The sequence below is a fragment of the Oryza sativa genome, chromosome 9, assembly GCF_034140825.1.
Source record: "Oryza sativa Japonica Group chromosome 9, ASM3414082v1".
Taxonomy (NCBI): domain Eukaryota; kingdom Viridiplantae; phylum Streptophyta; class Magnoliopsida; order Poales; family Poaceae; genus Oryza; species Oryza sativa.
The window spans coordinates 20,948,705-20,960,529 of record NC_089043.1 but is presented as its reverse complement, the minus strand read 5'-3'; the positions used below and the strand labels follow the sequence as shown (position 1 = coordinate 20,960,529).

At 42.9% G+C, this 11,825-nt stretch overlaps 1 protein-coding gene across 1 annotated transcript; it reads left to right on the top strand.

Annotated features, from left to right (window-relative positions):
* Positions 1-5,522: 5,522 nt before the first annotated feature.
* LOC4347195 (uncharacterized) lies at positions 5,523-6,828 on the top strand. Its single transcript, XM_015755412.3, has one exon. The coding sequence runs from the start codon at positions 5,617-5,619 to the stop codon at positions 6,571-6,573; it is 957 nt and encodes a 318-aa protein (XP_015610898.1). The 5' UTR covers positions 5,523-5,616; the 3' UTR covers positions 6,574-6,828.
* Positions 6,829-11,825: the final 4,997 nt, after the last annotated feature.

The window sequence follows — 11,825 nt, the reverse complement described above, 5'->3', positions numbered from 1 at the left end:
GGGGCTGCCACCTCCACGTCGCTAGCCTCTGCCACCACCACGTACTGTTCGCCGCGCGCTCGCCAAGCCTGCCGCCACCGCCGCTCCCATCCGCTAGAGGGAGAGATGAACAGAGAAAGAGAAAGGGGAAAGAGATAGGGTGAGGTGGACACCCGACATGTGGGGCCTATGTGGCTCCCATGCTGACTCAGCCGCCACGTAGACCAAAACCGGGTCAAAACCACCGAAGGACCTCGGGTGACCGGTTTTGTATAGTCAAGGGACCTCGTATGTCTGGTATTGTAGTTCGAGGATGTTTTTTATCCCGATGACAAGTTAAGGGACCTTCGGCGTACTTTTTCCAACTTGAGGGCCTCTGTTACTACAAGTGGAGCAGTTGATTTGGAGTAGTTTTGACTGAATATTACTCCCTCCATCTACTTTTGATAGTCATATTTCATCTTGACATACATACCAAGAATAAGTGATTCTACTTATCATCTATTTAAATATGCTACTAGTCATTTCTCGTAAACAAGCGATTAATTAATATTTACATTTCTCAATGCCCATGTAGCCAATCTTGTATAAAAGAATGGAGAGACGTGCATTAAATCTAAGAAAGTCATTAAGATGATAAGTTGTTGGATTGAAATATGCTTATCAAAAATAAATTTTTTAGATCTAGAAATATAACTATCAAAAGTAGATGGAGGGAGTAGTAAATAAAAGTCCTTAGTTGAACTGAAATTTCAATCCGGATACATGTAAAAAAATCAAAAAATGTTTAATAGGCCTATAATTACCAGATTATTGAGCGGATTTTTTTTTTCAGATTATATACATGATATAAACAAACCTTAAAAGTAACTCGAAACAAATGGTCTAAGCAAATATAATAATAAGAAAAATTGAGAAAAAATATTTTTATTGTGTGAAGCAAATAATCCATTACAACGGTACGATAGATAATCTGAAAATAACCGGATCACTGGTTTCTCCTGTGTGCCCTCTGCATGCAGAGTCAAATTGAATTGTTCTCGTTGAGTATTTAAATTAATTAATTTAGTTAGTATCCAGGCGAGCCAATTAAGCTAAGCTATCAGCAAAAAATTAATTAAACGAGACACACACATGATGAGTCCATGCATGACGCACAAGCTACCTTAGCCGCTGCGTACTAGCTCCCTCCTACTAATCGTCAACATTTCTAGAACAAAATAAACCCCGGACGCAATCCTGAATTGACACGACTCATGAAGACTCCCAGCCTCTCACGTGTGACGATCAGAGAATGATACATAAGGGCATAAGGCGATGCGACACATCTAGGCCAACCAGCTCTGGCTAAGCACAAAGCTGATTCCCGGCCGTTTCAACGACGAAGTTTACAGGCTGACCGCGAAAATCCGTCTGAATTCACCGAATTGCAGTGGAAATTTCCACGGCGGGTTCACGGGAAGGCGGAAGACTACTGTGCGTGTTTTAATTCTGGATTCTGGAAGCCCCTGTTCTGGATATATTGTAGCAGTACCGTGTATCCGTGTCTCCATGACTCGATTTTACATTGGTACATGAATTGATTTGGCTAGCCGATCACTTGATTTGTGCGACATGTCTCTTTTAGGTTTGAGAAAGTGAAGCGTCTATTCAGGTGCATTCAGTTGTTTGTATACTATTACTATCGGCAAAAAAAAAATACCCCTACATATCATATCAGATATATATTTAAAGTATTAAATTTAGTCTAATAATAAAATAAATTACAGATTCCGCCAGGAAACTACAAGACGGATTTATTAAGCATAATTAATCCATCATTAGCAAATATTTATTGTAGCACCACATTGTTAAATTATGGCGTAATTAGGCTTAAAAGATTCGTCTCGCAATTTCCTGACGAACTATATAATTGGTTTTTTTATCTAAATTTAATAATCCATTCATATATCCAAATATTCGATGTGATAGCGTGAAAAATTTTGTTTAGGAATTAAACAGGCCCTAATACTAGTGTATGTGTCATGTATATGATAGGAAGATGTTCTGACTGCTCTGCTATTATAGCTTTAAGATGCAATAGTCTATCTTAGGGCGGTTTACATTGCACCCAAAATAAATCTTACCAAATTATAACAATGCCAAAATTTTGGTAAGGTTGTAATATTACCAAAATTTTTACCAAATTATGACAATGCCAAAATTTTGGTAATATTATTTTGGTAAGTTTATAATATTATCAAAATTTTGGCAGGATTTCTTATGTATTTATCAAAGTTTGACAATAAATATAGACACTTTTTAGCAACTTTGATAAAAAATGATATGGTTGAAAATGACATCAATCTGAATAGCCTCTTATTGAAAAGGTAGTCTTGCAACGTTGATATCACAGGGATACTGTTCTTGTTGGGAATTTTTCAAACATTTACCAGTGTAAACGCCTCCATAAAGAGGCATTTCTCGACGTTTCTATCTCGATCAGCAAGAACAAAGCAAAAGCAAAAAAAAAAAAAAAAGTCGATTCGAGAATAGACCACGGAAAGAACGAACAGTTGGGGAAAAAAGAAACCGTGGTCTTTTGTATCTCAGCTTTTGCAGAGCCTGGACGCACAGGAGCGAGCTAGCTACGCAGCCGCCCTCTGGGAGCAGCAGGTACAATATCATACTATTATCTAACAATAAATATAGTTTAATGAGATAAAAGATACGAGAGAAAAGCAGCGGCCTACAGCAGCACAGATTCCAAGACGCAGTATGTTTATGACATGTGGGATCATATACTAATAGTGTAGTAAGCAACTATTGTATGAATTAGCTATTAGATTGGCTATAGGTGAATTGGAGTTAGTAGTGGGCTATACTATTGAACTTGCTCTGAGATTAATTAACACCCAGTGATGACGAGTGATGCTTGCTTTATCTACCGGCCGCTGTCGCTAAGGGCACCCGCAATAGTTATCTATAGGCTCTCTATAAGATATCCATGTCAGCATATTTTACTACTTGAAAGAGATTAAATGAAGAGAGAGAGTAAAGCTATCTACTAACCCGTAGATAGTCTATAGAGAAAAGCGAGGCAATGGATGAGAGAGTTATAGATACCCATGTAGACATACTATTAATGTGGTTTACTATTAATCTAGTCTATTGCTGAGATGTATATGTTTTATAGAGAACATCTTACTTTACCATTGCGGGTGCTCTTAAGTGCGCTGTCACCAACTTCACCTGGCCTTTTCTAGATCGAGTTGTACAGGCCAGGCCAGTTTCGATCGCTGTATATGCCCCAGTCTCGTCGATTTCCTGTCACTGTTTCCCCGACCAAATTAACGACCGGTTTAGTCCCTTCTTTTATTCTTTCCCGGCGGCTTGAGAAAACCGTGAATAATCTAGCTAGGGTGCATGCATGCATGCGCTAAATTACCTCGCTGAGGTGTGGCTATGCGTGAGCCTCTTATTGTCAGTTCTAGTACCTCCGGTTTAGTCAGAGCAAAGTAATCTAAACTGATTGATTAGCTGGGAGATGATGCCACTTAACATATATTCCTCCATCGTGCTGACTTCTGACCGATCGGCTGAGTTGCCTGTCGTTGCAAGTTAACTAGCATTCTTGCATAACAAGGAAGTAAAATTAACTCGCGTTTCATCTTATCAGCTCCATCCTTAGCTCCATATAAGATGGGCAAAATTATTCTTGTTCTTTTTTTCTAAAATAGTATATTAATTGGCAGATTACGTTCCGGAAGCTCTGGCAGGGGCTGGGCAGTGGCGGCCACAAGGTCAGCGCTAAGCTTCGCCACCTCAGCACCAGTTTATTTGGCGCTGACCTTGAAACACCTTCTCCGCGAGAGCCTAAGTCCACGATCTTAGCGCCAAATCACCTAGCGCTTAGGCCGAGCATGTCAGTGCCAGTACGGTCATTATCGAACCTTGCCACGCGTGCCGATGGTTGGAGACGACTGTCAAGGCCTCGGCGGTCGGCGCTAAGGTGTTCAATCTTAGCGCCATCGGGTGTGGCACTGAGCACAGGTCCATTTTATAAGATAGTTTTTAGTAAGAAACTAATTTGAAATAAGTTTTGAAAAAGGACAAAAAAAAATGTGAAATTTTCGCCGATATCGATGGCCCCTCCTAGAAACATGTGTCAAATGTCAATATATCCACTGTACAACTTCCGTTATATACCCGTCAATCCCCGACCACAGGCACACCCGCCAGTTTGCGGGTCAGAATATATTCGGAAATGTCCCGGCCTGGCGGCGCGGAACGACCAGACAGGTCACAGGTCAGAATTGAGAAGCCACGGCGCGGGCCGCGGGACCAAAGGAACGTGATGTGATCCGGTGAACTCCGCGAACCGCGATGATGATGGTGCACGATGATATGTTGTGCCATCTCACTCAGCAGCTTTCGTAGCCGCCGCCCGCCCGGCTGCGCGCGCGTGCGTGCGTGCGCGGTTGCTGCGACACCGCAGGAGGGGAGGAGGAAAGCTAAGCGATCGAGAGAAAAACCACGGGCGCGGGCGCAGTGTGGTGTGGTGCGGAGCGCGCGGTTTGATTGAATCGTCCGTGCTCTCTCTCGCCGGAGTACGTCTACCGCTGCTCGATCGACCACCTGGCTAGCGTTGGATGTAGGCGGCACCGGCAAAATCATCCGTGCAGCCGTGCTCCGCAAGACGGGCCGGGGTGGGGGTAAGCTGAGGCTTCCAGGAGTTCAAGTTGTTCAAAGTCGTAACGGGAACTAAAGTGGGGAGGCGAATATGCCTTTCCTACTGCCTACACTACACAAGCCATGCATGCCACGGTCTCTCGTCATTTTTTTTTTCTCTCTCTAAGGAAAAGATAAACACTTTGACAAAACCAAAACCGCTGAGTGTAGCCGGAGAAAATGGAACTGATTCCGAGGAAACTTCTATAGATCACTGCCTTCTAAACGAAGCCGTGTAAACTTCAATCTAATTATTCGGACGACAATGACATCCACACCGTTTGCTCTTCAGCTTAATTATCGCAGCCAGTATTTAAATTTTATATCCTAATTTTAAAATTGATTTTGATGGTTTTTTTATTCTATCTATTTTATTTTTCGCCAAGAACACAATATAAAAAATACACATAAATTATTATCTAATCGCGAATGAGGGTTACGGAATCAGTTGTAGACAAAACGATAGGACCGAAAATAATCTTATTAAGAGGGTATTATCCTGATGTATACTTGTAGACGCATGAAACAACCATGAAAATGTCCAATTCAGTCATTCAGAAAACAAGCGAATTAGTACGAGCTAACCATGTTCAACGGCGAGAGAAAACATCAAGTAAACAAAACAAAATGAGAAACAAACTACACCCCGAAACTGAGCTTTCAGCAGCAACGTACACACACATCACTGCTGATGAATCAACCCAACCTCGTCCGATCATTTACATTGTGTACAACACAATACGGAAACTTTTCAAACCTTCCAAACCTCAGAACCCTCTAGACTCTCCCCCCCTCCAAACCTTCTTAAAACCCCTCATTCCCATCACCTCAGCACGTACGAACGAGAGTGATCGATCGCTAGCTCGCCGAGATCACCAGCCTCCTCGTCTTCTTCTTCTTCTTCCTCTCGATCTCGAGGAGGGTGCCATGGGTACCATGGTTGGCCATGTCGCGCCGGGCGCCGGCTTCATCCTCATCGGCATGTGGCAGCTGTTCAACCACATCCGGCTGTTCGCGCTGCGGCCGAGCTCGTACGCGGCGCCGGTGTGGTTCCCGGTGCGCGGGGTGCGCCACCTGGAGCTCATACTGGTGATCGTCGGCGCGGCTATCTCCATCCTGATGGAGCTCGTGATCGGGCCGGCGAGGCACCAGCCGTTCGACGACGACGGGACCATCCCCTCCAACCACCTCCACAACTTCGAGCACGCGTCCATCTCGCTCGCGCTGCTGGTCTACGCCGCGGTGACTATCCACATGGACAGGGCCAGGGCGCCCATGCGCGACGCCGTGTCGCAGCTGGTCGCCGCCGCGGCGTTCGCGCAGCAGCTGCTCATCTTCCACCTCCACTCCGCGGACCACATGGGCGTGGAGGGGCAGTTCCACTGGCTGCTGCAGACGGTGATCGCCGTCACGCTCGCCACCACGGTGCTCGGGATCCCCTGCCCCAGGAGCTTCGCCGTCAGCCTCGTCCGGTCGGCGAGCCTCGTGTTCCAGGGCGTCTGGTTCGTCGTCATGGGCGTCATGCTCTGGACCCCGGCGCTCATCCCCAAGGGCTGCTTCCTCAACCTCGAGGAAGGCCACGACGTCGTCCGGTGCCGCACCGATGAGGCGCTCCACCGCGCCAAGTCGCTCGTCAACCTCCAGTTCAGCTGGTACCTCACCGCCACCGTGGTGTTCGTCGTCGTGTTCTACCTCCACCTGACGAAGCTGTACCCGGAGGAGCCGAGGTACTTGCCGCTGGTCAAGGGCGGCGGCGGCGGCGGCGACGGTGACAGCGACGGCGGCAGGTTCAGCATCGGAGACGACGAGGACGACCTCGAGGCCGCGAAAGGTGGCTTCGGACACGTGGCGGGTGGCGGGAACGCCGTTGAAATCGAGCGGTAATTTACTCCGCGATTCCGTGTCAGAGGAAGAAACAAATGTCAGGATGGCTATGTGATTAGATTGAAAAACGAGGGCCTATGTGTAAATAATAGTATTTCTTTTTAAAAAATATTTTTAGTAGTACTATAGGGAATTAGTGATTTGTGTGTGAGTGAACAAGCTGATCGACCCATAAATTTGGGTAAATCTCATGCTTGGATCGCTTCAATTTGTTTAGTCAAGAGTGTCTGATATCACAAGGGTTAAATTGATCCATGGATGTCGCATTTGGTTGGTTATGTCTGTACTCTAGCCATATGAGTGGAGATTTTGCACACAACGGAAAACCTTTTCATCCTCTGAATCTCTTCTGTTCCGTGCAAAGACGATGAACCAATATGCCTTCAGAGTTCAGAGACGTGCCAAGCCAATCAAGACTGCATTTCAGGTCATTTTCTGAATGGGACCGCGACTGCTGTGTTGCAGTCAATTCAGATAGCTTGACCAGCTTGCCTTCTTCCAAACATTTTTGTAAAAAAAGATGGATTGGTTCGAAATACTTAATTAATTATCAGGTGATTACGGGAGATCGATCGCCTGCTAAGCGTAAGCAAATGAATGGACCAAGCCAACAGCAGGATTGGCATGTACTAAACAGGGCGTATCATCTGCTAATGTCAGCCATATCTTAGGGGGGGGGGGGGGGGGCGAAGATGTCAGACAATTCTGATAATCTGCAGAGGAGAAGAACATACTTGTCTCTCGTTTTGATGTTGACGGTAATTAAATTTGGTACGACAGGACGGCAGCAAAAGGCTTGCACGTTGGTTTTTGCTGGGATCTAGTAGAGCTGTTGTGCTCAAAGAAGTTTCTGCGTGTCTTTGTTTCAACTCATATGATGGATTATGGCTAGTAGCTCATTCACTTTCAGGAAATTCTCATGGAAATGAAACCCGATTTCAAGCATTACCCTTTCTAAACATTTAAAGCCCTGTTTTTCGCCAGGCCGGTGGGAGGACGCTAGCCAAATTTATTATGATTCGAAGGAGAACGTTCACTAAAAAAAAATTCAGCCAGCAAGGATTTGTTTCTGCATGCGGGCAGTATGAAAATCCGTTTGTATAAATGACGAGAGGTTTTGTGGTCTAAAATCACATGTTAAAATAACCATATTTTCACGGGACAACCGCTTCTAAAAATCAATTTTTACATATAATTGTGAAATTGCATGTAAAAATTAACAATTTTCACGTACCTTTTGATAGAGGTGGTTGCCCAAAACATATTTATAAATCGATGTTAGGTAGCCTCATGTTAAAACCGCTTCGTAGTAGTGATTGCAGTAACGAACAACAAGGTTGTTGAGCTGAGGAGTGTGGATGTACCCTCATTTCCTTTTCTTTTTTTTACAAGGAGACGTACCCTCATTTCAAATATTCTACTATGTCCTTTTCGAATCATTTGGTTTTACAATTTATGCAAGTGAATATAATGGTGAAATCCATCTTCTTAGCCTCAAAACGCAAATCGAGAACGGGGCACAACGCCCTTGCCCACAACAATTGGATTAGGGACATCGATCTGCTGCGCATCACTGGAGCGGACCACCCGCGCCAATACATCCATCTTTGGACGTTGATCCATCTGGTCAGCCCGCTTTCCGATCAGAGGGACTCCAACATTTGGAAACTGATGGCTAATGGATTCTACTTTACTAGTTCGGCGTACAGACTATAATTCGTTGGTGCGGCTAGAACAATCTACAACTAGACCATTTGGAAATGTTGGGCTCCACCTAAATGCAAAATCTTCTCCTAGATCATCATTCAAAACAGAGTTTGGACGACGGATAGACTACAAAAGTGAGGGTGGGCCAATCAACGCCTCTGTCCACTATGTTGTGCCGTGCCGGAGTCGGCGCTACTTCTACTTGCAGGACAGGGATAGATCTCCAGCTGCAAGAGTGGGGGGATTGTGAAACGATCGAAGTCTGGTGGTACAAAATATGGCGCACGGCGAATCGCTCAAGAAAAGCCCTAAAATCAATTATCATCCTGATTGCCTGGGAACCATGGGGTGAGTGAAATGCTAGAATTTTCAGACAAGTAGCTTCCACGCCCGCCACCATCATCACCAAGATCAAGGAGGAGGCGCGAACTTAGATCACAGCGGGAGCGGAAAAACTAACTGAGATTATACCGGCGGGAGAGTAGACATTTTTGTTTGCAATGGGCACAATGTTCTCGGGCCCTGTAAATAACTTTTTTTACTCCTTCTCTATTAATATAGAGGTGGCAAAGCTTTTGTCCTTCCTTAAGAAAAATACGGGTGAAATTTGTACTGTACTATCTCCATTCAATGATTCAATCATAATAGATTTGGGCCGACGATCAGCCTGGCGAACAAATCTACTGGTGAAATTTAATCGTGACGGTCAATGACCATAAGAGAATTGGAAATGTAGGTACGTGTACATTTCAGTTAGATTTCTCTCATATTTGGAACTCATAATTAAAAAAAAAACAATTCTAGGGATGAATCAAATTGAGTTCATTCACTCGTTCCAAAACAGGCCCATATCACACGTTATGGGCTCCCAATTTCTTCAGTTGCCCAACTGTACTCCATACAGACTTCAATGTGATCGTGCTTACAGACTTCAATGTGATCGTGCTTACGAGAAATGCCAGGTACAGTCCGCCGACGAGTCAATTGACAGCAACCAATTGAAGCGTGCACGTTTCAGCGATCAAATCAAAGGAGAGAACGTTGCGATTGTCCATGTCCATGCCGTTCGTACGTTAATCGTTATAGGCGATTGTGCCCCAATTCTGGGACAGGAATTAATTTTGATCAGTCTGAATTTTGGCGGGGTGCCATCATCAGTCCACACCATCTGCAGGCACTGTAGTGTAGTCTGTAGCTCATTTAGTCAAGTCTATACTGCATTGTAATACAGTATGGTGCAGCACTGCAACATATGTTGATCTGGAGGCAGACGCTACATTTAAGATATTTGTCACATGCCTTGCTTGGCTGCACTTTGCACTGCAAACGAATCGCAGTGGCAGTGTCTGATATTTGTACAGTTCATTCAAGGAGAGATTAAAATTGTTCTGGCCCAGGTTCACGAATAAAATAGGGATAGACGAGGAAATATTCTTTCCTCCGCCTATTTTGGAGGTGAGGTGAAGTTAAAATCTGTTAATGATGGGCTCTTACCGTCAAGCGTCACTGTATCAGTAAAAATGTTGCAGGATCAATATATTTAGATGACTTCAGGGGTCACTAACGCCAGCTTATAGAAGTAGTTGGAGTGATCCCGACATCTATAAGAATACTCTTACCGGGTACCGTAGCTATATCAAGTTTCTTCTTTATCGTTCGTGTACCACTCGTTTTTCTAATGCAAGCTCAAACACTACTTGTCCAATCACATATTTCGTCTAGGACATCTCGATCGATTTCCCCTCAGTAACATGCTGGAAAACCCGAGAAGTATTGATCTTTAGTGAAAACATGATTGTTGAAAGCTCGAAGCTGTGTCGTGGCTGAATAGAAGATGCGGCGCCTGATCCCTGCTATAATAGAAGTCCTGAAATAGAGGGTTGATCGATCTGGCGAAGTAATTCGAGGGGACAAAATGAATTACAATGATACATATACAGCCACATATACACATGTTGTTACTTTTGTATAATTAAATGCCATTTTAGGGGTGATTGACTTTGTGCCGGAGTCTCGGTGCCTGTTTGGATAACTACATCGGATGTTACGGCACTAATTAGAAGTATTAAACACATATTAATAACAAAACTCATTCCATAACTCTAGACTAATTCGTGAGACTAATCTATTAAGTCTAATCAATCCATGATTAGCTCATGTGATCTTACAATAAATATGTGCTAATTATGTATTAATTAGGCTTAGAAAATTTGTCAAACGAATTAGCACTCATTTATGCAAGTAGTTTTGTAAGTGGTCTATATTTAATACTTTAAATTAGTATTCAAATATCCAATGTGATAAGTACTAAAGTTAGTCCGTGGATCCAAATACTCCCTCATAGTCCAATCAGTATAAGCTAGTATAAAGGAGTTAAAGAGATGGATCAAGGAAGCCCACTGAAACGAGCAGAAGACAAGGGCGGGGAATAGTTTGTGTCCAAGTCAGGTCAGCCTGATCAGTCCGGCCCAAAGGCCCAGCAAATGTGCCGCTATGGGTAAAACATTTCAAAATGGCATAGGAACCACATTATATTTCACAGCGATTTTGGTGATTATATTAAGATTAGGGTACTCTAAAGTCTAAACCAAACATTATATATATAGATAGATTGGCTTTGACACATATAGACAAAAATATTCTGCTGAAAAATTTGTACATATTTTTATTTTATAAAATTTAAATTGCTGGGCAAAGTCCTGGCAATAATTTCAGTCAAAAAAATATTCTGCTGAAAAAGCAACTCGAAAAGAAATAGATGTTTCACTCTGCCTTTTTATTCCCCATCTGAATGGCTAGGCTGAATTTATGTTTTTATTTTTATAACTGATAGCATCATAGTATATGATTTTTAGAGTTCTTATGTAACTATTTGCATTTGCACCCAATAGAGATGTCAAACTGCCATTTCTTGCCATCTAAAGCAGACTAGCAAATTAACTAGAAGGTTTGGAGTGGAGTAGCTGGCAGTGAACATGGAAGCTAGGATCTAGCTACTAAGAGCAAGTTTAATAGTATAGCCAACTACTGGTATCAAATCATCTATAGTCAATCTAATAGTCAATTTATACAATAGTTAACTATAAATATATATTACATCACTAATAATTGGTCCCGCATGTCATACACACACAATGTTTTGGAGTTCGTGCTGCAGGTGGCTACAAATCTGTAACCCGCTTGTCTTCTCTCTCCTCTCTTATCTCCTCCACGTAAGCTTGTAGCCGACTTATAGTCTATTATTATATATGCTCTAATATAGGCAACCACGTGCCAAAGTAGGTCGTGAACAAGTGGTGTGTAATTAATTGCCACCACCTATGTTTTTTTATTTATGATATCATTGATTTTCGCATAACGGTTAACCATTCACCTTAACTAAAAATTTAATATAAATATAAGTTGAGATTATAGTTTTCCAATGATAAAACAAGTAAAAATAGATATTTATATTTTAATTAATATGAATGGTTATATGTGACGTCAAGACTCAATTACGTTATACATTAAAAAATTAAAAAATAGAGGGAATACTTATTTTGTTT

Coding starts and splice junctions, on each gene's coding strand:
- LOC4347195 (XM_015755412.3), top strand. CDS start 5,617: ATGGGTACCATGGTTGGCCATGTCGCGCCGGGCGCCGGCTTCATCCTC.